The sequence below is a fragment of the Mustela putorius genome, unplaced genomic scaffold (assembly GCF_011764305.1).
Source record: "Mustela putorius furo isolate JIRA1106 unplaced genomic scaffold, ASM1176430v1.1 tig00003909_pilon_pilon_pilon, whole genome shotgun sequence".
Taxonomy (NCBI): Eukaryota; Metazoa; Chordata; class Mammalia; order Carnivora; family Mustelidae; genus Mustela; species Mustela putorius.
This window is the reverse complement of record NW_025422057.1, coordinates 33,416,504-33,444,396: the sequence shown is the minus strand read 5'-3', so window position 1 is coordinate 33,444,396 and position 27,893 is coordinate 33,416,504. Positions and strand designations below refer to the sequence as shown.

The window sequence follows — 27,893 nt, the reverse complement described above, 5'->3', positions numbered from 1 at the left end:
AATAAGAGATGAGGAAGGACACTATATCATACTCAAAGGGTCTGTCCAACAAGAAGATTTAACAATTTTAAATATCTATGCCCCCAACATGGGAGCAGCCAACTATATAAACCAATTAATAACAAAATCAAAGAAACACATCAACAATAATACAATGATAGTAGGGGACTTTAACACTCCCCTCACTGAAATGGACAGGTCATCCAAGCAAAAGATCAGCAAGGATATAAAGGCCTTAAATGACACACTGGACCAGATGGACATCACAGATATATTCAGAATATTTCATCCCAAAGCAACAGAATACACATTCTTCTCTAGTGCACATGGAACATTCTCCAGAATAGATCACATCCTGGGTCCTAAATCAGGACTCAACCGGTATCAAAAGATTGGGATCATTCCCTGCATATTTTCAGACCACAATGCTCTAAAGCTAGAACTCAACCACAAAAGGAAGTTTGGAAAGAACCCAAATACATGGAGACTAAACAGTATCCTTCTAAAGAATGAATGGGTCAACCGGGAAATTAAAGAAGAATTGAAAAAAATCATGGAAACAAATGATAATGAAAACACAACGGTTCAAAATCTGTGGGACACAACAAAGGCAGTCCTGAGAGGAAAATATATAGCGGTACAAGCCTTTCTCAAGAAACAAGAAAGGTCTCAGGTACACAACCTAACCCTACACCTAAAGGAGCTGGAGAAAGAACAAGAAAGAAACCCTAAGCCCAGCAGGAGAAGAGAAATCATAAAGATCAGAGCAGAAATCAATGAAATAGAAACCAAAAAAACAATAGAACAAATCAACGAAACTAGGAGCTGGTTCTTTGAAAGAATTAATAAAATTGATAAACCCCTGGCCCGACTTATCAAAAAGAAAAGAGAAAGGACCCAAATAAATAAAATCATGAATGAAAGAGGAGAGATCACAACTAACACCAAAGAAATACAAACTATTATAAGAACATACTATGAGCAACTCTACGGCAATAAATTTGACAATCTGGAAGAAATGGATGCATTCCTAGAAACATATAAACTACCGCAACTGAACCAGGAAGAAATAGAAAGCCTGAACAGACCCATAACCAGTAAGGAGATTGAAACAGTCATTAAAAATCTCCAAACAAACAAAAGCCCAGGGCCAGACGGCTTCCCGGGGGAATTCTACCAAAAACATTTAAAGAAGAACTAATTCCTATTCTCCTGAAACTGTTCCAAAAAATAGAAATGGAAGGAAAACTTCCAAACTCATTTTATGAGGCCAGCATCACCACCTTGATCCCAAAACCAGACAAGGATCCCATCAAAAAAGAGAGCTATAGACCAATATCCTTGATGAACACAGATGCGAAAATACTCAACAAAATACTAGCCAATAGGATTCAACAGTACATTAAAAAGATTATTCACCACGACCAAGTGGGATTTATTCCAGGGCTGCAAGGTTGGTTCAACATCCGCAAATCAGTCAATGTGATACAACACATCAATAAAAGTAAGAACAAGAACCATATGATACTCTCAATAGATGCTGAAAAAGCATTTGACAAAGTACAACATCCCTTCCTGATCAAAACTCTTCAAAGTGTAGGGATAGAGGGCACATACCTCAATATCATCAAAGCCATCTATGAAAAACCCACCGCAAATATCATTCTCAATGGAGAAAAACTGAAAGCTTTTCCGCTAAGGTCAGGAACACGACAGGGATGTCCATTATCACCACTGCTATTCAACATCGTACTAGAGGTCCTAGCCTCAGCAATCAGACAACAAAAGGAAATTAAAGGCATCCAAATCGGCAAAGAAGAAGTCAAATTATCACTCTTCGCAGATGATATGATACTATATGTGGAAAACCCAAAATACTGCACTCCAAAACTGCTAGAACTTATACAGGAATTCAGTAAAGTGTCAGGATATAAAATCAATACACAGAAATCAGTTGCATTTCTCTACACCAACAGCAAGACAGAAGAAAGAGATATTAAGGAGTCAATCCCATTTACAATTGCATCCAAAACCATAAGATACCTAGGAATAAACCTAACCAAAGAGACACAGAATCTATACTCAGAAAACTATAAAGTACTCATGAAAGAAATTGAGGAAGACACAAAGAAATGGAAAAATGTTCCATGCTCCTGGATTGGAAGAATAAATATTGTGAAAATGTCTATGCTACCTAAAGCAATCTACACATTTAATGCAATTCCTATCAAAGTACCATCCATCTTTTTCAAAGAAATGGAACAAATAATTCTAAAATTCATATGGAACCAGAAAAGACCTCGAATAGCCAAAGGGATATTGAAAAAGAAAGCCAACGTTGGTGGCATCACAATTCCGGACTTCAAGCTCTATTACAAAGCTGTCATCATCAAGACAGCATGGTACTGGCACAAAAACAGACACATAGATCAATGGAACAGAATAGAGAGCCCAGAAATAGACCCTCAAATCTATGGTCAACTAATCTTCGACAAAGCAGGAAAGAATGTCCAATGGAAAAAAGACAGCCTTTTCAATAAATGGTGCTGGGAAAATTGGACAGCCACATGCAGAAAAATGAAATTGGACCATTTCCTTACACCACACACAAAAATAGACTCAAAATGGATGAAGGACCTCAATGTACGTAAGGAATCCATCAAAATCCTTGAGGAGAACACGGGCAGCAACCTCTTCGACCTCTGCCGCAGCAACATCTTCCTAGGAACAACGCAAAAGGCAAGGGAAGCAAGGGCAAAAATGAACTATTGGGATTTCATCAAGATCAAAAGCTTTTGCACAGCAAAGGAAACAGTTAACAAAATCAAAAGACAACTTACAGAATGGGAGAAGATATTTGCAAACGACATATCAGATAAAGGACTAGTGTCCAGAATCTATAAAGAACTTAGCAAACTCAACACCCAAAGAACAAATAATCCAATCAAGAAATGGGCAGAAGACATGAACAGACATTTCTGCAAAGAAGACATCCAGATGGCCAACAGACACATGAAAAAGTGCTCCATATCACTCGGCATCAGAGAAATACAAATCAAAACCACAATGAGATATCACCTCACACCAGTCAGAATGGCTAAAATCAACAAGTCAGGAAATGACAGATGCTGGCGAGGATGCGGAGAAAGGGGAACCCTCCTACACTGTTGGTGGGAATGCAAGCTGGTGCAGCCACTCTGGAAAACAGCATGGAGGTTCCCCAAAATGTTGAAAATAGAACTGCCCTATGACCCAGCAATTGCACTATTGGGTATTTACCCTAAAGATACAAATGTAGTGATCCAAAGGGACACATGCACCCGAATGTTTATAGCAGCAATGTCCACAATAGCCAAACTATGGAAAGAACCTAGATGTCCATCAACAGATGAATGGATCAAGAAGATGTGGTATATATACACAATGGAATACTATGCAGCCATCAAAAGAAATGAAATCTTGCCTTTTGCAACAACATGGATGGAACTAGAGCGTATCATGCTTAGCGAAATAAGTCAAGCAGAGAAAGACAACTATCATATGATCTCCCTGATATGAGGAAGTGGTGATGCAACATGGAGGCTTAAGTGGGTAGAAGAATAAATGAGACAAGATGGGATTGGGAGGGAGACAAACCATAAGTGACTCTTAATCTCACAAAACAAACTGAGGGTTGCCGGGGGGAGGGGGTTTGGGAGAAGGGGGTGGGATTATGGACATTGGGGAGGGTATGTGATTTGGTGAGTGCTGTGAAGTGTGTAAACCTGGTGATTCACAGACCTGTACCCCTGGGGATAAAAATATATGTTTATAAAAAATAAAAAATTAAAAAAAAAAAAAAAAAAAAAACTAATTCACCTGTCTCTTTTTGTTTTTTTAATGTGGCTACCAGAAAAATTTAAATTACATTATGTCTGCATTATATTTCTGTTGGAGAGAGTAGTCCAGAATATAAATAGTGACATCACTGGTAGAAAGAAGGCAGCAACAAAGAAAAGAGACTATTTATTTTTTAATTTAAATTCAATTAATTAACATATAATGTATTACTAGTTTGATGTGGAGGTTAGTGATTCGTCAGTCTTGTGTAACACCCAGTTCTCGTTAAATCACATGCCCACCTTAATGTCTATCATCCAGTTGCCCCATCCCCCCACCTCCCACTCCTCCAGCAACCCTCAGTTTGTTTCCTATGATTAAGAGTCCCTTATGGTTTATTTCCCTCTCTGATTTCGTCTTCTTTTATTTTTTCCTCTCTTCTCCTATGATCCTCTTTTGTTTCTTAAATTCCATATATGAGTAGGATCATATAATAATTCTTTCTCTGACTGACTCATTTCTCTTGGCATAATGCCCTCTACTTCCATCCATGTCACTGCAAATGGCAAGATTTCATTTTTTGAAGGCTGAGTAGTATTCCATCATATACATACATATATCCATATATATATATGGATAAAGATATTTATATGGATAAAGAAGATGTGGTGTATATATATTTATATATATATATAAATGTGTATATATATTTATATACATAGATATTTGCAAGATATTTGCAAATATCTATGTATATATTATATATATTTATATACATACATATATATATATATATATATATATATATATATATATATATATATCTTCTTTATCCATTCATCTATTGATGGATAACTGAGCTGAGCTCCTTCCATAGTTGGGCTATTGTGGACATGGCTGCTATAAACATTAGGTGTAGGTGCCCCTAAGGATCACTGCATTTGTATCTCGGGGTAAATACCCAATAGTGCAATTGCTGGGTCACAGGTTAGCTCTATTTTCAACTTTTTGAGGAACCTCCTTACTGTTTTCCAAAGTGGATGCACCAGCTTGCACTCCTAACAACAGTGCAAGAGGGTTCCTCTTTCTCCACATTCTTGCCAACATGAATGGCAAGAATGGTTGTTTCCTGACTTACTAATTTTAGTCATTCTGCCTGGTGTAAGGTGGTATCTCATTGTGGTTTTGATTTGTATTTTCCTGATGTCAAGTGATGTTGAGACTTTTTTCTTTTTCTTTTTCTTTTTTTTAAGATTTATTTATTTATTTGACAGACAGAGATCACAAGTAGGCGGGGGGGGGGGGGAGTAAGCAGAGGGGGTGGGGAGCAGGCTTCCTGCCGAGCACAGAGCCCGATGTGGGGCTCGATCCCAGGACCCTGAAATCATGAACTGAGCCGAAAGCAGAGGCTTAACCCAATGAGCCACCCAGGCGCCCCGATGTTGAGACTTTTTTCATGTGTCTATGGTTCTCCTTGAAGAAAGGTCTGCTCATGTCTTCTGTCCATGTCTTGATTGGATTTAACCATAGACTTGAGTTTGATATATTCTTTATGGATTTTGGATACCAGTCCTTTATCTGATAAGACATTTGCAAATATCTTTTCCCATTCTGCCAGTTGTCTTTTGGTTTTGTCGACTGTTTCCTTTGCTGTGCAAAAGCTTTTTATCTTGATGAAGTATCAGTAATTCATATTTTGTCTTAGTTTCCCTTGCCTTTGGAGACGTGTCTAGCAAGAAGTTGCTGCGACCAAGGTCACAGAGGTTGCTGCCTGTGTTCTCTTCTAGGATTTTGATGGAGTCCTGTCTCACATTTAGGTCTTTTATCCATTTTGAATGTCTTTTTGTATATAGTGTAAAGAAATGTTCCAGTTTCATGCTTCTGCATGTGGCTGTCCAATTTTCCCAACACCATTTGCAGAAGAGACTGTCTTTTTTCCACTGGATATTCTTTCCTGATTTGTTGAAGATCAGTTGACCATGAGTTGAGGGTCCATTTCTGGGTTCTCTATTCTGTTCCATTGATCTATGTGTCTGTTTCTGTGCCAGTACCATACTGTCTTGATGATCACAGTTTTGTAATAGAGCTTGAAGTCTGGAATTGTGATAGCACTAGCTTTGGTTTTCTTTTTCAACATTCCTTTGGCTATTTGGGGTCTTTTCTAGTTCCATACAAATTTTAGGATTATTTGTTCCAGTTCTGTTAAAAAAGTTGGTGGTGGGCGCCTGGGTGGCTCAGTGGGTTAAGCCACTGCCTTCGGCTCAGGTCATGATCTCAGGGTGCTGGGATAGAGTCCCGCATTGGGCTCTCTGCTCAGCAGGGAGCCTGCTTCCTCCTCTCTCTCTCTCTGCCTGCCTCTATGCCTACTTGTGATCTCTCTCTGTCAAATAAATAAAGTCTTAAAAAAAAAAGTTGGTGGTATTTTGATAGGGATTGCACTGAATGTGTAGTGTTAAGAATAGACACTTCCACAGTATTTGTTCTTCCAATCCATGAGCATGGAACATTTTTCCATTTCTTTGTGTCTTCCTCAGTTTCTTTCATGAGTGTTCTACAGTTCTCTGAGTACAGATTCTTTGCCTCTTTGGTTAGGTTTATTCCTAGGTATCTTATAGTTCTGGGTGCAGTTGTAAATGGGACTGACTCCTTAATTTCTCTTTTCTCTGTCTCATTTTTAGTGTATAGAAATGCAAATGATTTTTGTGCATTGATTTTATATCCTGCCACCTTACTGAATTCCTGTATGAGTTCTAGCAATTTTGGGATAGTCTTTTGGGTTTTCCTCACAGAGCATCATGTCATCTGAAAAGAGTGAGAGTTTGACTTCTTTGCCAATTTGGATGCCTTTTATTGTCTGATTGCTGAGGCTAGGACTTCTAGTACTATGTTGAACAACAGTGGTGATAACAGACATCCTTGCCATGTTCCTGATATTAGGGGAAAAATTCTCAGTTTTCCCCACTGAGAATGATATTTGCTCTAGGCTTTTCATAGATAGCTCTCATGATATTGAGATCTGTTCTCTCTATCCCTACACTATGAGGAGTTTAAATCAAGAAAGGATGCTCTATTCTGTAAGATGCTTTTTCTGCAACTATTGAGAGAATCATATGGTTCTTATCATTTATTTTATTAATGTAGTGTATCACATGTCTTTGTGGATGTTGAACCACTCTTGTAGCCTAGAAGTAAATCCCACGTGGTCATGGTGAATAATCCTCTTACTGTATGGTTGGATCCTATTGGCTAGTATCTTGGTGAGAATTTTTGCATCCATGTTCATCAGATATATTGTCTGTAATTCTCCTTTTTGGGGAGTTCTTTGTCTGGTTTTGGGATCAAGCTAATGCTGGCCTCATAGAAAGAGTTTGGAAGTTTTCCTTCCATTTCTATTTTTTGGAACAGTTTCAGAAGAATAGGTATTAATTCTTCTTTAAATGTGTTGTAGAATTCCCCTAGGAAGCCATCTGGCCCTTGACTCATTTTTTGGGAGATTGATTAGTGCTGTAATTTCCTTGCTGGTTATGGTCTGTTCCGGTTTTCTATTTCTTCCCAGTTCAGTTTTGGTGGTTTACAGATCTCTAGGAATGCATCCATTTCTTCCAGATTGACTAATTTGTTGGCATATAGTTGCTCATAATATGTTCTTATAATTGTGTTTCTCCCATGCTCGTGATCTCTGTTCTTTCATTCATGATTTTATTTATTTGGGTCCTTTCTCTGTTCTTTTCGATAAGTCTGGCCAGGGATTTATCAGTCTTATTAAATCTTTCGAAGAACCAGCTCCTAGTTTTATTGATCTGTTCTATTGTTCTTCTGGTTTCTATTTTGTTGATTTCTGCTCTAATCTTTATTAATTCTCTTCTCCTGCTGAGTTTAGGCTTTTATTTGCTGTTCTTTCTCCAGCTCCTTCAGGTGTAAGGTCAGGTTGTATATTTAAGACATTTATTGTTTCTTGAGAAGGGCTAGAATTGCTTCCCTCTTAGGACTGCCTTTGCTACATCCCAACAGTTTTGAACAGTTGTGTTTTCATTTTCATTTGTTTCCATGAATTTTTAAAATTCTCCTTTAATTTCCTGGTTGACTCATTAATTCTTTAGTAGGATGTCCTTTAGCCTCCATGTATTTGAGTTCTTGCCAAATTTCCTCTTGTGACTGAGTTCCATTTCAAAACACTGCATTCTGATAATATGCAGGAAATGGTCCCAATCTTTTGGTACTGGTTGAGACCTGATTTTTTACCTAATATGTGATCTATTCTGGACAATGTTCCATGTGCACTCAAGAAAAATGTATATTGTGCTAACTTTAGGATGAAATGCTCTGAATATTATTTGTGAAGTCCATCTGGTCCAGTGTGTCATTCAAAGACCTTTTCTCCTTGTTGATTTTCTGCTTAGACAATCTTTCCATTGCAGTGAGTGGGATGTTGAAGTCCCCTACTATTATTGTATTATTATCAATGTGTTTCTTTAATTTGGTTATTAATTGGCTTATATAATTGGCTGCTCCTATGTTAGAGGTATAGATATTTAAAAGTGTTAGATCTTCTTGTTGGATAGATCCTTTAATTATGATATAGTATCCTTCCTCATTTCTTATTACAGTCTTTGGTTTAAAATCTAATTTGTCTGATATAAGGATTGCCACCCCAGCTTTCTCCTGATGTCCATAGTATAATAAATGGATTTCCACCACATAACTTTAAATATGGAGTTTTCTTTGGGTCTAAAATGAGTCTCTTGCAGGTAGCATATCGATGGGTCTTCTTTTTTTTTACTCTGATCTGATACCCTGTGTGTTTCGATTGGGGCATTTAGCCCATTTACATTCAGAGTAACTACTGAAAGATATGAATTAATGCCATTGTATTACCTGTAAAGTTACTGTTTCCATATATTGTCACTGTTGCTTTCTGGTTTATGTTACCTTTGCGCTTTCTCTTAGCTTAAAGGATTCTTCTTAATATTTCTTGCAGGGCTTGTGATCACAAATTCTTTTCATTTCTGTTTGTCCTAGAAGATTTTTTTAATCTCTTCTATTCTGAATGACATCTTAGCTAGATAAAGTATTCTTGGCTGCATATTTTCTCATTGAGCACCCTAAATATATCACGCCAGTCCTTTCTGGTCTGTAGATAGGTTTGCTGCCAGTGTAATATTCCTACACTTGTAGGTTTTGGACCTTTTGTCCTGAGTTGCTTTCAGGATTTTCTCTTTGTTGCTGAGATTTGCAAATTTCAGTGTTATATGTCGGGGTGTTGATCTATTTTTATTGATTTTGAGTGGGGTTCTCTGTGCCTCCTGGACTTGAATGTCTGTTTCTTTCCCCAGATTAGGGAAGTTCTCAGCTATATATATATGCTCATACATACCTTCTTCCCACCTTCCTCTTCTTCCAGGATCCCAATTATTCTAATATTGTTTTGCTTTATGCTATTACTTATCTCTCAAATTCTCCCCTCATGATCCAGTAGTTGTTTATCTCTATTTTTCTCAGCTTCTTTATTCTCCAACATTTTGTCTTATATCACTAATTCTCTCTTCTGCCTCATTTGTCCTAGCAGGTAGAGCTCCATTTTTTATTGCATCTCATTAATAACCTTTTTTATTTCAACTTGATTAGATTTAAGTTCTCTTATTTCTCCAGAAATGGATATTCCCTGCTGTCCTCTACACTTTTTTCAAGCCCAGCACTTAGTATCTTTATAATCATTATTCTGAACTCTAGTTCAACATCTTATTTTTACCCTTGCTGTTTAGGTCCCTGGCAGTTAGTACTGCCTCTTATTCTCTTTTTTGAAGTGAGTTTTTCTGTCTTGTCATTCTTGCAGAAAGTGGTCACTTTTCTGTTTGTAGAGTTGCAGCTATTTTCTTAGATCTCTAGTTGAGTGTATTCAGAATGAGTTGATAGTTATTTAGCTGAATTCCTGAATTCCTGAAGCTAAGATCTATCTACTCCTCTGCCACCTTGGACTATCCTCAAAAAGGGACTATTATTAGTAACATATTAGAGGCTACAGTGAGGTTTGACCACCCACTTCCTCCAAATTTTGTGATATGGGAGATAAAGCTGCCCTCTGGGAGTTGGGTGGGAACAGATAAACATATCATTGGTTCAAAGCTGAGATACACAAATAACCTTTAAAGCTACAATGGTTTTCAGTCCAATATAGTGGGATCAGAACCTACCAGAGTATATTTAAATAGCTTAAGAAGAAAATGCATCAGTCACAAGGGGCATTTGTCAGCAATGGAATATGGGAAAAAAGATCTCAACAAGGTAAACATGCACAGTACCTATCAAATCCTATCAAATCCTATCAAATCACTGTCCAGGAGGTTAATATCTGTCCAGGTTCTCTTAGCCTGACACCATTAAGTAGAAGACCCCAGCCACAGCGGTGACCATCTAATTTACTGTCCACACCAATCCACTGTTGATAGCAAAAGAGTTACTGTTAGTTATTGTGTTGGGACAATAAACCAAGACTGTCCCAAGCAAATCAGAAGATATGGTCACTGTACCTCAACTAATTCTTTCTAGTTTATTCCTCTCATTGCAGCCTTCTGATTATACCAAAAGTACCTAAGGCTAAGACATACATTTTAAAATGTATGACATTACTAAAAACTTGACTGCTTCTTACATTGATATAGACATTTAATACCAGGTGTATTCCTCACCCCCAAACTTGTTTAATTTAATAATACATCTTATGGTCAATGACATCTTATAATCAAGTATACAGAGTAATTTGCAGTATGACACAAAGAAGAATTCACTGATCGGGATGCCCTCCCACCAGACATTTATTTCCCCTGCAAAATAATAAGTAAGTAACCTGGCTTTAAGCATCAGTTTCTTGTAAGCTTAGTTAGTTTGAACTGGTAACCTAAGACTGGCTTCTGAGTCTATAAGGCCAATGTCCAGATCAAGGATGGGGGTGAATTTACTGAGGTCATTCGGTCCCATAGAGACCTGTTTCAGATGTCCCCAACCCTCAGTGCCACCATGGGCACCATCATGACCCTTCTCCATTTGAAAATGGTAGAGGTGACAGAGACCTGGCTTAGGTCTGTCAAGTTTAAAAGGCTAATAAGCCATTAAAATGAAAGTGGGGCTTCAAGCAGATCTTGAATGAGATGTGTATGGTCACACATAATCAGAAGAAGAAATTATTTTGCTTGTGTCTAATACAGCTACAGTTCAGATAACCATCAAAGGTAGGAAGTAACTATATGCAATTAAAAAAGATATATATAGATACAGATATAGATAGATATAGATATATCAGGAATACAACATAGGTTTCACAGGATGAGCCAAACTGGATTCACTAATGGTGGATTACTGTTTGCAGTCTCTTAGGAATATAGTAGCCCCTCCTTTATCCACAGGGATATGTGCCAAGACACCTAGTGGATGCCTAAAACTGCAGATAGTACTAAACCCTATATATATTGTGTTTTTTCCCATATACACATACATATCTACGATAAAGTGTAATTTGTAAATCAGATATAGTAAGAGATTAACAACAACTAATAAGAAAATAGAACTATAACAATATACTGTAATAAGTCATGTGAATACGGTTTCTCTCCATACAAAATACTTTACTGTAAGTCACCTTCTTGATGATATGAGATGACAAAATGCCTACATGATGAGATGAAGTGAGGTGAATGATACAAGCACTGTGACGTAGTGCTGGCTTACTGACCTTCTGACAATATTTCAGAAGGAGGTTCATCTGCTTCTGGACCTCGGTTGGCCGTGGGTCACTGAAACTGCAGCTAAGAGGGGACTACTCCACAGAACTTTGGGAAAAGGCCTTGTGAGAAATTAATCGCATCTGATATTGGCTCAGAAGGTTGTAGGGGGGAGGGTGGGGCATGGAAATGAAGCACACTTATATAGGAAGTATTCCAAAAATGTTATTAACAATATGTTCCTTCAACAAAATAAACAGTAATGAGATAATATGTAAAATGAGAAAAATAGTTGAAATCAACTTACTTATTTTGTCCAATTGTCTCAAAATCTTTCACAACAATAGTAAGGGAAGATGAAAAGTCCAGTGGTACACCCCTCAAGTCAAACTCCAAAATCTGTCCACAGAAAGGTTATAAGAAAAGTTGTTAATATGCCTAAATAATATAATGGGATAATATAATAACATGTACCAACACTAAATGTTGGGTCATTATCTTCGCCACTGACAATCTTTTGAATTACTCAATTCTATAGTTAGACAGAAGTGACCAAATTCCAAACCTGAAGGCTGCGAGGGCTGTGGCAAAACACACCAGACTTAGCCTCAGAGGACCTGGGGGTGACTTCTGGCTTCCCATTTTCTAGGCTCTGTGACTATGGACAAGCCACCAAACCCATCTCATAATCAGAGAATTTACTTAGTGCCCACCACAATGGGTTAGAAGAATAAAATAAAATGAATGCTTTTTTCACTGTTTGTTTTTAAGTTACTTGCTCTTCCCAATCATGCTATTATCAAAGAGATGAACAATCCAAAAAAAAAACATTTTCTAAAATGCATCAGTCTTTTATTTTAAGTCCCACCATGATCAGTTTGTAGTAGATGAGACTGTCGTCTTTATGAAATAAACTGCTATCTAACGGCAACTTAAAAAAAATCAACATAACATCAGAGATGCCTTTTATTGATTATGTAACATATGAATTAAATAAAGCAGCATCTACTGTTGATTTTATTCTCCTTGTAATGGGTTTAGAATAAATGGAGAATGTGTCAGACCTCAACGCTAACCCCAACAGGTCTCAGGTTGCTATTTCATTTGGTTTAGAGTTCAGTTATAAAACTACAGTTGGGAAGTTTACTTGATAAATACATTCGCAATTTAAAAATTACATGTTGGGGGCACCTGGGTGGCTCAGTGGGTTAAGCCGCTGCCTTCGGCTCAGGTCATGATCTCAGGATCCTGGGATCGAGTCCCGCATCGGGCTCTCTGCTCAGCAGGGAGCCTGCTTCCTCCTCTCTCTCTGCCTGCCTCTCTGCCTACTTGTGATCTCTCTCTGTCAAATAAATAAATAAATAATCTTAAAAAAAAATTACATGTTGGAACAAAGTGGGGTGAGATGGGTGATGTCCTGCATGTCTGCTCACATGACCATATATCTCTCTGCCATTGACCAAATACAAAGAAACATGTTACAATTACTCAAAACCTGAAATATTAGATGTACACATATAGATTTTTTCAATTTTCTTTATTCTTGGAGCTCTGTACACACTGCTAGGATCCAGAGCATCCATAGGGACCAAGCTGACTGGCCTCTTGCTTTCATGGAGCTGGCAGACCAGCTGGCCGTGTTCTGGGTTCCAGTGAAATCTCAAAGAAGCAGAATTACCTCTCAACATTCTGCTTCTCAGAAAGGCATTAAAAAGGTGTTCTGTCTTCACCTCATTCAATGAAAAGGTCAAGTCTTTATCCTATAGAGATGTTGAAACTAGTCGTGGGGGTGGGGGGAACTTTACAGTTGGCAGAAGGGAAGTCTACACAGCCCGGTGACTCAGTGAAAATAACAAAGACATTTATCACTGTGTTTCAATGGATTTTGGAAAAAACAATGGGGCTAATGATCATCTTTTACAAAAATTAGTCAGCATAGGAAAATCTACTCAGTGGAAAGAATTAAAATTTTCACATTATCTACAAATATATTCAACACTAAACCATTTACAAAATAGATACAAAGTCAGCAGTGAGAGAAGTAAATAAATGATATTATATTCCTTCTACAGAATAGTGCATAGTATTAAAAATACTTCTGAATGGAAGAATATGGTATATGCTCAGGATATAATAGGAAGAAAAAATAGGATAGAAAGCCATATGTGCTATATGATGCTACTTTGCTAATCTCAACACATCATATTTTATTAATATATTTATTCAATAAACATTTATTGATATATCCCAGATGTTAATAGCAATTGCTTCTGGATAGTGGGTGCGTGCAAAGGTAAATTTTTTTATGTTGCTCTGAAACTTTCAAAATGTCTACATTAAGGATATACTAGTTTATCAAAAGAGAAAAAACAATAAAGGTCATTACTCAGCCAGAGTCATGGCTCTTGACTAGTGACATGCAGACAGGTTTTTAAATATGGAGCTTTCCTCCTGGGACTTCGGAGATGATCCAATCCCACCCCCAGCCCTACATATGCACCCCCAACATGCAACCTAATGCGACCAACATCATTCAGCAAATGCAGGGCTGCTCCAGGTTAGAACCCAGCCCTCTCACTCCCTGTCCAAGCCTCGCTCACTGTACTATTCTACAGGAGACTTCATTGCGGTATGTGTCCTTGAACGGTTCTGCTGTCTCCAGGGCCACAAAGGGAGACGGAGGGGTGAGGGTACAATGCAGACATTCTTCTTCCAAAGGGAAAAGCTAACCCTTGACCAAAGATAGGACAATCAGATGTAGCTCATCCACTGAAACAATGTAAAGAAAAATGAACTTACCTCGTTCCAGAATGGGTTGAGTTCATTGTCAACTTTCTTTGTTTTCTTTTTCTCATCTGCAAATAAAAATAGGGGATATCAATTAATTAAAAATACTCCTAGAACATGTACCATTCATTCATTCATTCAAACCTGTGTGCCCACATTTTCCCGCTCATTTGCCTAGAGCTGGGGCCACCTGAATCAAAGTTTTCCAAACTGAATGGCTTGTGTTTTTCTGGCTTAAAATGTTTCTCCCATGCCCAGATCTACAAGATGTTAGGGGATGAGGGACTCAAAATCATGGAAATGCTGTGATCCCTTGTCTTTTTACCAGCTTCCACAGACCAAGGTTACCCAGCGCCTCTGGGTCTCCAGGTTGTTGCAGAAAGAAGCCAACAAAGCTAACCTTTGACAAGCAGCTGTCACCGTTTTAGAGATGTGGCTACTGAAATTCAAACGAGCTAAGAAATTCTCAGCTAATTCTTCTGAGCTCACACTTGGCGCTGGATCCTATATAACCTGCAATTTCTACTCTGAAGCCCATGCCACCTCTGCATGTGGTAACACCCCACAGCTTCAAGATTGAGCTGGACTCCCTCCCAGAGGCCTTGGCACAAGGTAGTTAGTAAACAAACACTTTCTAGGACCTGCAGAGAAATGTAGGGTCTCCTTTACTCCAGGCTCACCTTTCCTGAAAATACAAGTTTTCTTTCTCTGTATCTGAGATTGGATGAATAAATGTTATTTATTTTATTTATGATGAATAAATGTTAGGTCACCTTCCTAAATAAATGTCAATCCAGCTAGTGCTTAAAGTTTCCTTAGAAGTCCAAAGAGCCGGGGCATCTGTTGGGCCTCTAAGTTCTCTAATACTTATCAAAATAAAAGCTAGTGTTTGAGTACAAAATGCTTTGTAAGCAAGAGCGCCTCTGTTTTCAGGGCCAAAAATAACCAAACCAAACCAAAACAGTTTTCCCTCTGTGTGTCTCGTTTACCATCACAAAGAACATTCACAACACTTGTGACACCAGATGTACGGCGGGGGTTCCCCCACCAAAAGTGATTTTCTGTCATTCCAGATGGGTGTTTTACAATTTAATTCCATGCCGACACCGCCTATCTGGAGACATTGTCAGATCCCACAAGTTACAGGTTCAGAGGACAACAGTAAGTCCAAGTGCTTCTGACCTAGCAGGCTACAGATCTATGCTTCCCATAACTCCCTCATCGGGTTCAATTTATTTGCTAGAGTGGCTCACAGAATTCAAGAAAACAGTTATTTATGTTCACCAGTTTATTAAAGGCAGTGATAGAGGGTACCGATGAACAGCCAGGTGAAGGGATACCTCACGTAAGGTCTGGGAGGGTCCTGGGCCCAGGAGCTTCTGTCCCCATGGAGTTGGAATGCCTCAACCTGCTAGTGCATGGATGGGTTCTCCCATCTGGAAGCTCTCGGAACCACATACTTTTAGGATTTTCATGGTGGCTTCCTCACACAGGTGAGATCAATTATTAACTCTATTTCCAGCCCCTTTCTCCAGTCTAGAGGAGTGGTGGGTGGGACGGAAATTCTAAGCTTCTCATCAAGGCTTGGTCTTCTCAAAGACCAGTCTCCATCCAGGAGCCATCCAGGAGGCCACCCAGAGTCACCTCATTAGAACAAAAGATGCTCCTATCACTTAGGAATTTATAGGGGTTTTAGCTCAGTGCCAGGAAATGGTGGGGGAGGGGGTGGAGATCAATGTATATATTTTCTATGACCTCACATCATCTCATCTCTTTAAAAACCCAGGAGACATGTATAATTTTCATCCCCCTTTTGGAGCTCAGGAAACTGAGAAGTGACATACTTAAAAGTGACCCAGTTAGTAAGTAGTAGGGATGGCTTTTAAACCCACCAGACAACCTCTCATTGGCCACACTTGGAACCGTCCCCAGTTTCCCCTCTACTGCATGGCAATGTAGAAGGTAGTGGGTTTTGGTCAGCTGAATGTCATATTGCTAAGGATTCCAGCATGCACCAGTTGTGGGACTAACCCCCTCATTTTTCCAAGACCTCAGCATAGCAAAGTCATGAATCACCACCCTCATTCTGCTAAGCATTAACTTTTCCACTTGAGAAGCTCCCAGAACCCAGCCGGCTTCCCTTTCTAGACTTCAGCAGGACTCTGCTCATCAGCTCATGCCTGGACTTGTGCTGGTTAGTTCTAACTGTTGTCTTTCTAGGCGGCCCACAGAGCCCTTCCATGGATCGGATTCCAATACCACCGAGAAGCTGGACCGTCCCCTCCCACAGGACCATTTGGCCCCACTCACCCCTCCTGCCCGCTGATGGAACCCTCTCAATTTTCCTCTCTGGTTACAGTATAAGCAAGTACTCTTAAGAGAAAGAGGAGCCAAGAGAAGTTTATACTGACAGAACTGGACAAATGGCTTCTTTCCACAATGGTAGCAGCTCCCTCTAAACAGCCATCTACAGGGGCCCGGATGTGCCTTCTACTGCAGCCCCTCTAAATTCTTACAGCAACCTTGCACGGTTAACATTCTCATCCCCATTTCACAGACAAAGAATTGAGAGAAGCTGGTTAACTTGCCTCAGGCCGCACAGCTAATTAAAAAAAAAAGAACCTATGTCCCCTTGGCTCTAAAACCCAGCGGTGCGGCACAATAGCATCTCACTGTAAGCTGTGGGAAGCACTGGATAAAGAAAACGCATAAACGTAAGAAGTGTGATGGGCGTGGCACCCTGAGCAATGGCCATAGGAAAGCCCAAGTTCAGGTTTGAGAGTATGCTGGAGACTAAGACTATTTGCTCCAACACACAAAATGTGACATCTGTGAGTTTTTCTGGGGAGCTGGTTTACTGAGCTCATCAGATTGTCAAATGAGTTTGTGACCTTCACAAAAGTTAGGAATTCCTGCCTATCCTGCCTATCCTTCCAGACCTCCACCGCCCTTGCTGCTACAACCAGGGCTGCGTGGTTGGAGAACTGAGTCAGGAAAGAGTGAAGCTGCACTCTGGGACCACAGCAGACCTTCAAGAGAAAAGATGGGAAATTGCAAGAGGTCACAGCAAGTTAGTAAAGCAAGGAGAAAGCAGCAAGTCATTTATAGGAATTGGGCACAGGGGCTTGAGGCAGGACTTGGGTCACTGAAGGATGGTACTGAAGCAAAACTTCGGTCTCCAAGTCCCCAGGATTCCAGGCAGGGAGCCAAGGCAGGGCCAAGGGCTCCAGGGAGGCTGGGGAATGAGCCAGTACTTGCTCTCTTGAATTGAATCCCCAGCCTGGTTACCGACCTGGGAATCAGCATATGAGAAGAAATGCTGCATGGGGAAGGGGGAGGTTCTTGGTGTTGAGCCGCTACTAGGGATCCCCCTCCCCTTCCCCAATAGAAGCAGGATTGTTCCAGAGTCAGCAGTTGAGGGGTGTGAAAAAAGGGAGAGTCACTTGTTTATTTACTCATCTCTAAGCATTTACTAAGCACCTACTATGTGTTGGGAACTAGGGAAACCGAAGAGCACAAGATGGTTTTGGTCTCCAAATGTTCCACATACACAGTTCACGCGCTATTGAATAGAAATGAATCCTGATGCATGTTTTCAGCAAACAGGGAAAAGCCCACCATGTTCTTGCCTGCTTCACCCGTGTGGTGGAACTTACTGCTATCAGACGGGAATAACAGAATAATGCCTGCCCAGGTCAGGCTTAGGGATCTCGTAGCTCAGCCCATGGAAATGGTCCACAAATTGAGTTCTCCCACAAACATCAGTGAGTTTTTTCATTCTTCTATTCAGTACACATATCTGAAGTATCACTGGGCAGGCACTGAGCTGGACACTGTGGGAGACACAAAGATACCCAAGACACGGTTCCTGCCCGCAGGTGCACCAGCAGGGAGGTGGCCCCAGGTGACTGAGACAGGATAAGGCTGCAGTTGTCATCAGAAGGGGTACACATGAAAAGGGAGGTGACTTCAAGCTGAGGGCACCAGATAAGGACTCACAGAGGAAGGAGAGGCAGGCCTGGGGGATTCAAAGACAAGGATGAACTGAGAATGTGGAGTTGGGATGAAAAGGTCACTCCAGGTGGGGGCAACAGGGTGGGTGGGTCATCCACAGGGGAGAGAGAACAGGTCCTATCTGGGGACACTCCACAGCCCAAGTGGCTAGAACCAAGGGGATGTGGAAGAGAGCAGAAGCGACCAGGCTGTGTGGAAAGGTCATGGTCACTGGGGGAAGCCAGGCAAGCCACACTAAGCCAAGCTTCATTTGGCTGACACAAGCCACTTAGTAAAGAGGGTGTTAGACATTGGGCTTTATAACTTCAAGAGGTTCATAATCCCATAAGGAAGACCAAGTTGTGTAATAACTCTTGTCATACTGTTCTGAACACACGATTCTGTTGTGTATTGAGAACAAAGGAACAGGCAGAGTGCCTGCAGATGTCTGGTGACCCTAGACCCGGTAGGACCGCTCCAGTGGAACCTGTGGCTGCCCCCGGGGCTTGTACTGGTGCAGATGGTGCTTCCCTCTAGGGAGTCACTCTCTCTCAGCCAGGCCTGTGCTAACCCCTTCACATACATCATTTCACTGAACCTTGCCAGCTAGCCCAAGAGGTAAATTACCCCCAATATGCCAATAAGCAAAATGAGTCCAGAATGGTTAGGTGGTTTGCCTAAGATCACAGCGCCAGGCAGAAAGACTCTAACTCAGAACCAGTCTGATTCTACAGCCCATGCATTCTACCACTGGGCCTCCTAGGTCCCTAGTTCATAAGTAAAGATTACATCGCCAACATTAGCTCCTCCCCTTGTGGAGAAACCTGGCTCAACTCCTTCTAAAAAGGAGGCTCTCATTTTTATCCAACGGTGTGTATATTACATGCTATTGAAAGTCTATCCTGACACAAATACATCAGCCACAAAACAGAAGTAAATAAATATTTTTCTTAGCAGCAGCCAGTCACATATTTGTATTATTCAATTATTCAATTCCACCACTTTAGAAAAGAAAAGGTCCTAAACTGCAGGTGCTAAACCCCAGATGAAATCAGGGGAAAGCTCTTTTTCCCTTCTCCATATCACCGACCTCCCCCTGCTCTCATCTCTAATTTTACTACGATGACTGTTTCCTCCTATGGACAGGAATTACATGCTTTCAACCCAGAACAGAACAACTGACTCAAATGCCAAGTCCACTTGAGATCATGACTCAAGGCATTCTTTGGGACATTTCCTGTTTTTTGATAAGTCAAGCCTGCCTGCTTCTCTCTTCATTCACCGAAGGTCAACACTGCAGTAATTAACCTGCATGCCAACCTCTGAATAAAGTTTCCAGAGAAGTGAACAAACATTCCTTGCCCAGCCACCACGCCCTCTTGCACAGAGCCATTTCCTTTGCTGTGCAGCTACCACACAGTGTGATGGACCCTTAGGGATAAGGCTCCAGAGATCACTAGACCTCCTAGGACTGGTCTGGATACCTCAGTGCTGAGAGGGCCATGTGGTGGCTCGTTTTATGTGTCACTTGGCAAGGCAACATGCCACCTGTTTGCTCAAACTCGAGTCTAGACGTTGGTGTGAAGGTATTTTATAGATGTGATTAACATTTGCAACCCATCATCTTTAAATAAAAGACGTTATGCTCTGTAATGTGGATGTGTCTCATCCGAACCATGAAAAAGTGAGGTTTCCTAGGGAAGATGGGGATTCTGCCTCAAGACTGTGACCCAGGTGGTGTCTCAGTGGGTTAAACCTCTGCCTTCGGCTCAGGTCACAATCTCAGGGTCCTGGGATCAAGCCCTGCATTGGGCTCTCTGCTCAGTGGGAGCCTGCTTCCCCCTCCCCCTCTGCCTGCCTCTCTGCCTACTTGTGATCTCCCTCCCTCTCTATCTCTCTCTCTCTCTGTCAAATAAATAAATAAATAAAATCTTTAAAAAAATGTGACTGTGACACAGAAATCCTGCCCGAGTTTCCAACCTACTGGCGTGCCCCACCAATTTCAGATTTGCCAGCCCTTATAATCACATGAGCCAATTCCTTATAAGTCTCTCAATGTCTCTGTCTCAACACACACACACACACACACACACACACACACACACCCTATGGGTTCCATTTCTCTGGAGAACCCTAATACAATAAGCAATGCCAGGTGTTTCTGGAAGTAATAGCATCTACAATGGTAACACCTTTTCAGTATTTCCAAAGACACCCCATCTCAGTGATCCTCCTGCAGGGAAAAGTACAGGGCTGGCCCAGCTCTTCCAACTGGACTTTCAAATCAGCGAACTCTCTGATTCTCTGAGCTGTTATCTCAGAGAAACGCAGGCTCAACCACAAGAGCCCCTCTTGTGTACCCTGCGGAATTTAGACTAGATGGTCTCTAGGTCTTCTTCCAGGTCTAGTGGAATAGACCTTATGAAGGACCCCCAAGTCCTCACTGGCCAGATGGCTGTATCTTCCTGACACGGCCCCAAAAGAAGGGGGAGTCCCATTTACAAAGCTCCCCTAAGTAACTTAGCTCTTTGGTAGGCAAAGTAGAGATTTCAAGGTTCAGCCATGCATCTAAACTTGACCTCCCATTTAGAAATACTTCTTCATATTCTCTGGGTCTCAAGTTATGGCCCCTTTGTCTGAAGAAATAGTCACAGACATATACAAAGTCACCCGCTATTTGGCCTAGAATATCACAGACCCCCTGAAGCCATCCGTGCCTGGCTAACAGTTATTGAATGCTTTGAACTAGTCACTCTTCCCAGTGCTTTCCACAGAGCATCTCATTAATCTTCCCAACTACCCTAAAAGGTAAATTCTACTACCATCATCCCCAATTACACAAGGAGAAACCAAGACACAGAGAAGTGAAGCAATTTATCCGAGGTCACACAGCTAGGAAGTGCTGGAGCTGGGAGTCAGATTCTGGCAGACAGAGACAGGCAAGTTTTCTGAGTCGGAGGATTAAGACCAGACAGTCACTCCTTGAAGGCTGGGACTGGATTCTACTAATACAGTTACTCCCCTCAGAGTCACTTCTCCAGGATTTGAGTGGACTGGACTTCATAAGCTCATGGAATTATCATTACTGGGGTTGCTTTAATGATTAAGTGAGAAAATGAAAACGAAGTGCTCAGCATAGGACACAGCACACAGGAAACACTGGGCTAACAGGGGCTATCATTCTTTGTTTTTTTGCTTTTTTGTTTTTTTTTCAGTATGGCACCTGCACAGCGCCTCTTGTGCACTCCCCGGGGGCGGGGGTGCTCTCCCTGGCATTGAAGCACCCCCCCTTCCCCCGCCCCAGGGCAGGGCCCAGTCACTGGAGCAGGAGCCCAGTTAGGCTTGGCTCAGCCCTGCTGGAGCAGCTCTCCCTGCCCTGGCTCCGTGCCAGGCCTCCATGGCTCCAGGGCTCCTCGGGCAGCCGGCATCTGGGTGGTGTCTGCCCCTCCCTGGCAGCCACCAGCATCTTGGAGAATTTCCACCAGAACCAGAGGATTGCAAAGGCCAGGGCAGCGCCTGCAGGAGACTCCTCCACCCTCAGGACTCCGAGGCACCTGGGGGAGCGCAGAGGCAGGTGGTCCATCCAGTCCCACCCGGGCTAAAGGTGGGTCTCGGACTTCTTGCTTTCCGACCCTGGCTGCCCTACCTAGGCTCCACAATATGTTGTCAAACGGGTTCTGGGGAAGGCGTTTTCGGCCAAACAGCAGCTGTGGTACAAAGCAAGGCTGTTCTGTACGTTTCTGAGAGAGTCACCGATAGCTCTGATAAACAGAAACGCCCAGAGAAAAAGGCACACAAGGGTGACTGCTTTGCTCTTCATACCCCGGGCGGACCCCCTCCCCCACCCAGCATCTGGAGATGCTCTTACAGGCAAACGGGTTCTCTAATTAAAACCGAAATCTTCCCAAGGAACTGCGGGGAAGCCCAGTCAATCTGAACCAATGCCCGCAGGATCTCCTTCCCAACAGCTGGCTCTGGGTGGGGGTGTCCCAGCTCTGCCAGTGGTCAGGGGTGCCGGGGGAGGGATACCAAGTAGGACCTGTGCCTGGACCAGCTGCCTGGCTGGGTGGAGAACTCGATCACGTGACTCGGGCTTCTGCATTTATTTTGCATGTGAACATATGCTCCCTGCCAAGCCGCTTATTTTGTTCCTTTTTTTTTTTTTTTTAAAAGATTTATCCATCTGTTGAGGGAGGGAGCAAGAGAGAATGTCAAGCAGACTCCCCGGCCAAGAGCAGAGCCCATGACCCATGAGATCATGACCTGAGCAAAAACCAAGAGTTGATGCTCAACCCATGGCGCCACGCAGGCACCCCAAGTGCCAGGCACTTTAAACACATTCACATGTAATTCTTCCAATGGAGGCATCAGTGCTGCCATTTCGCCCTGAGAAAACTGGGTTCCAGTGATGTGAGGTGACTTGCCCAGGATCACACAGTCAGTCAGTGGCAGAGCGGAGCTGCATCCCCACACCCATCTCATTTCCAAACCTGTGCTCTTAACCTCCGCGGAGGGCTGAGGATGCCAGGGACCTGCTACGTTTCCCCCATTTCCCAACTGTGTGACTCTGAGCCCGTTAATCCAACTCTGTACGTACATTTCTTCATTAATAAATATTGGTACCTAACATTCAGGAATAAGAGCTACCATTCATAGGGCTCACAGTATAGCAGGCACTCTTCGGAGGGCTTGGTCTATGTTACTATTCACTATCTCGTGTTATGGTCACCATTATTATTCTGATTTTGAGGCGCAGTAAAACTAAGTAGCTTGTTCAAGGTCACCTCCTAATAGGAAACAAAGCCAGAATGTGAATGCCGGCTTTCTGGCTCCTAGGCTTTTAACCTCTCCTTCCTCTGCCTGGTATGTTTCTGGGACCATTTGCTAAAGAATGAATGAAGGCTGGTATTTGACAAATTCCCCTCCAACCCAGCTGACGGAATGGAAAGTTCCTAGAGTTCCAGAAGGGCCTCTCAAGGCCTGAGAACCCTATAGAACAGGATGAAGAACCCACCCTGCCCGGCTGTATTGAGAATCAGACGAGAATTCTAAGAGTGTGGAGGACACGGGGGACACCCCTTTGTGTTGGATCAGAATCAGAATCATAAACTACCTCCAACAGACAACATGAAGAGGATTCATTCTTCTGCCCTCCCTGATGCCAAGAGATAGTATCAACAGAAAAAGAAATAGTCCCAGAAAAGAATTTTGAACATCAGCACAAAGCACTGAGTCAAAATCTTGATAATTCAATTCCATCCCTTCTAAGTAAAAAACTTCTAGCTGAACTACGCTGAGCCTCAGATCCTGGTGTCCCACAGTAAATAATCTCTTCCAGTGGGATTTTTGCCATCACCAGTGGTTTACCCCCTGTTCCCAATCCTCCTGCCTGTACTAGGGATGGCTTTGACCTTGGGGTTCTTTAGCAAGCTCAGCTGCTCAGCGGCCGCAGGTAAAGCAGAGCGGGGAACCAGGAGTGTCCAGGATTGGGATGGCAAGTAGACTTAACGAGGAGAGATGTCAGCACAGAGAAAGCCAGACACGTGCATAGCAGTGGGAAAGGGCACGGATCTTCCTCTCGGGACTGGGTTCTAGCCTCTCCTCGCCTCATCCTGGCTGCCCAGCTCTGGCTACTCCTGACCTCTCTGAAGCTCTATCCTCTCATCTGATAAATGAGTCTAAACATTCCGTGCCCTGGGCCCCCACCAGACTTATTGTGAAGGACAAATGATCAAGCCCAGGAAAAGGCTTTTCGTACTGTAAGTGCCCTGGAGGGAAGTCCCTTCCTCAAGCCATGTCACACAGGGGAAGGCATCCTAACGTATCCGTATCCGTCCCACTGGGACAAACCAGAAGATCTGGAGCCCTGGATGAGGCCTCTGAGGCCAAAAGTGTCAGGTCCACAAATACCAATGGCCCAGGCCCTGGCATTGCTCTGGCTAGATGTCCCCAGGGCTGAATTTGCCCAAGGAAATACAATGGGAAGGAGATAGAGCCTGGATGTCAGCCACAGGGGTCTGAGCCCTGAGCCTGCATGTGTGCATTACCCTAGGTGAAATGAAAAATACCTGTGGCTGAGGTCCAGCCCCCGACACGGGGGCGTTCCAGTCCCAGCAGTGGGCAGGTGTGTCCCAGCTCTGCCTGACACCTGCTACAGGACCCTGACCAAGGCACCCCATCCTCCCCAATCCCACAAAAAGAGGGACTTCAACTGTAATAAGAGGGACTTCATTTTTCGTGAGAATTAAGTGAATAAATATTTATATGAAGCACTTGGTGCACTTACTACCTCTCATCATCAATATAATCTGCGAATAATGAAATTTTTTTAAAAAAGTTCAAACTTTCCAGGAGTTTAAACTCAGTAAACTGAATTCATGGAACCCTCGCTGGGTTGACAGCTGGATGGCGATCTGCATGCGGGCAGGGACAAGTCTCACTGGTTCCTGACCTGATATCACTGCAGGGCTAAGCGCACAGCCTGGCAGAGTCCACTCCTGATCAAAATTTGTTGAATGAGGGGCGCCTGGGTGGCTCAGTGGGTTAAGCCTCTGCCTTCAGCTCAGGTCATGACTTCAGGGTCCTGGGATGGAGCCCCAGATGGGCTCTCTGCTCAGCAGGGAGTCTGCTTCCCTCCCTCTCTCTCTCTCTCTGCCTGCCTCTCTGTCTACTTGTGATCTCTCTGTGTCAAATAAATAAATAAAATCTTCAAAATTTGTTGAATGAATTTATGCTTGAGAGAAGCAGTAGGGAGACACGACAGCAAATGAGAGAAGGAAGGGGGACAGGGACCATCCAGGCAGTGATTTACACCCAGGAAGAGAGGTAAGCAAAAAGAATTTTTAAAATTTTTTAATCATGAAGGAGATAAGGAAAAGGATTTTTTTTTTTTTTTAATTTGTAAGTTGTGCTATGGGGATGGAAACAATGATGAGGGTAATAAACTGGAGGGAACGCAGAGGTGAGGTAATGGAGAACCCCCCTTCCACCACTCAAATATTAGAGCTTTAATGTTTTTCATGCAATATGTTAGAGTTTCAGTCTCCGCTAATAAAATGGCTCTGACTCGATTACCAGAGGAATGATTCACCACTGAGCAATGTCAGCTCTGAGCTTCTGAGTCACAGCAAGTCATAAAGGCTTTCATTACCCTCTGGAAACTCACCCCTGGAAGGCTGCATTTTGTTTTTCTTTTTTTTTGTTGTTTCCTTTTCTTTTTTAAGTTCTTGTGTTCCTGGTACATGTTCTTCCTCTCTCAGCCTGGGTCCCCGTGATCCCCCCCTCCTCCCCCGCCGCCCCCTACCACGCTGAGCAACTCGATCCACTCTGAGCAGAAAGAGAGCATAATCTGACTTGGTTGTTTTGGGCAGAGGTTGGGTGTTACCTCCCTACCCGTGCTGACCTCAGGGAATGCACATGGAGATTCTGGAATCAGACAGGCCCGAGCTGAATCGGACTGGTCCCGGCCTCAGTTTCTCCATGTGTAAAATGAAGATGATTGTTTAAGACCTACTCCCTAAAAATGCCCATGAGAATTAAACAAGGCAATAGGCACAGGTGTGGGCATAGCACCAGGGTTTAATAAATGGCGTGGTGGTACAGCAAGTGGTTGGTACTCAGGGCCATCTGCACCCCTGCCCCCCAGGTCAGAGTCTCCGGAAGACCTAAGCAGCAACGAATGCTTACAGCATTTCCTATGTATGTCCTTTCTATTTACTCATGCTGGTCGTCATAGCTACCCTCTGGGGTGGGGACCGTTATCGTGCCCATTTTGTAGATGGGACAACTGAGGCACAGAGACACCGAGCAACAGTGAGTGAGAGGAAGTCCTGGACTCCTCATGGCTGTGGCTGTCCTCCCGCTCTCTGTACTGTGTAATAACCACATGTGGCAGTGTACATCTAAATCAATGAAAACTAGAAGATATTAAAAACTCAGTTCCTCGAGTCATACTGGCCACATTTCAGTGTTCCGCAGCCACATGTGGCTTGTGGCTACCATCGCATGCAAGGCAGATCTCAAACATCTCCACCATCCTAGAACGTTTTGAGAGCTCTGATCACACAAATAAGTGACTACCCAATGAAGTAAGTAAAAATGAATAAAACTCTGTCTTATTATCACCACACGGACTAGTTGTTTTGACAAAATATGCACCCTACGTAGACTGGGTTTCTGGATTCATAGCTTCACCTTGGGAAAGGAGAGCATAAAAGCCTGGCATCAGCTGTCCTCACTTGATTTGGAAACTTCTTGCTTCCTTTGTCCCTAACCTAGACCACTGATTTTTTTCTTAAAAGATTTTATTTATTTATTTGACAGACAGAGATCACAAGCAGGCAGAGAGAGAAGAGGAAGCAGGCACCCCGCTGAGCAGAGAGGGCTCGAGCCCGATATTGGGCTCGATCCCAGAACCCTGCAATCATGACCTGAGCTGAAGGCAGAGGCTTTAAGCCACTGAGCCACCCAGGTGCCCCTAGACCACTGATGTTTTACTTTGCCACACGCAAAGAGAGCCAGACTTCAAGAGATGTGCAGAGTAAACACCTATTTTTTTAAGTTTATTGATTTTTTTCATAATCTCTACACCAATGTGGAGCTCAAACTCAGAATCCCAAGATCAAGAGTTGCACATTCTTCCAACTATGTCAGCCAGGTGCCCCCAGTAAACACCCATTTTTAGTTCAAGTACCTTAAATACATCATCTTGTTTGACTTTTACAACTTTTAGAAGTAGGTCTTATACCCACTTTTCAGCTGGGAAGACTGACATTCAGAGAAGTTCTTTGCCATTAATAAGACCAAAGCCCTCCTACGATGGTCAGAGGTTGGCTGGGGCTCCCCGGCCTTCTAGCTTCCTTTGTGGTGCAGCTTACTGGATCCCAAACAGCCTGTTTCGGAAACTCTGCAGTCTTAAGTACTCCAGATCAGTTCTGTAGTTTGCAGGCAGAGGGATCTGGTTCATATGGTCCCATCTGGTCCCTCTGGCCTGTGAGACTGTGACTGTCACCGGTGAGACTCCTGAACTCAGGACTGACTTCCGGAACTCAGGAAACCCCCACAAGTTTCTACCTGTCAATTTCATTTTTAGAAGCTAAGGAACGAATTGCTGAAACACAAGAGAAACGTTTGAGGATCTGTAAGCAGATGAACCAGAAAGTACAGACAGTTACCTCAACTGCACTCTAACCTTAAAACCCCCTCCAAATAGTCATCCCAATCCCTAATAAAAGGAGCCTCCCGTGCCACTGGAATTATTCCCATGATCTCCTTATTTGTATAGATGCAGCCTTGCCTGGGGGAGCCCAGACCAACCAGAAGGCCTGGCACTGCAGGGCACCAAGACTACTGCCCATCTGCCTTCAGCGCTGCTATGGCTCTTGGCATGACCTCGGCCACACAGACATCACAGGGCCGGGGCCCCACTGCCAACAGGCCATCAGCCTCTCTCAGGCTGCTGCCGGGCTCCCCCCTCATCACAGAAGAGCTTGCCTTGCTGCTGACCATTGCTGCTGCCGACTACACTGTAGAGCGCCTCCCTCTGAGTTCTTGAGGTAAGCGTGAGTTGAAAATCCAAGT

At 42.8% G+C, this 27,893-nt stretch overlaps 1 protein-coding gene across 6 annotated transcripts in view; it reads right to left on the bottom strand.

Annotated features, from left to right (window-relative positions):
* The window catches only part of MYOF (myoferlin), a 164,700-nt gene that overhangs the window by 127,690 nt on the left and 9,117 nt on the right, over positions 1-27,893 (bottom strand). For all 6 annotated transcript variants that reach the window (XM_045068911.1, XM_045068912.1, XM_045068913.1 and 3 more), the window contains exons 2-3: positions 14,334-14,389; positions 11,842-11,933 (exon numbers count right to left, since the gene is read on the bottom strand). In XM_045068911.1, the coding sequence (XP_044924846.1) occupies positions 11,842-11,933; positions 14,334-14,389 (148 nt within the window). The remainder of the gene's footprint in view (positions 1-11,841; positions 11,934-14,333; positions 14,390-27,893) is intronic.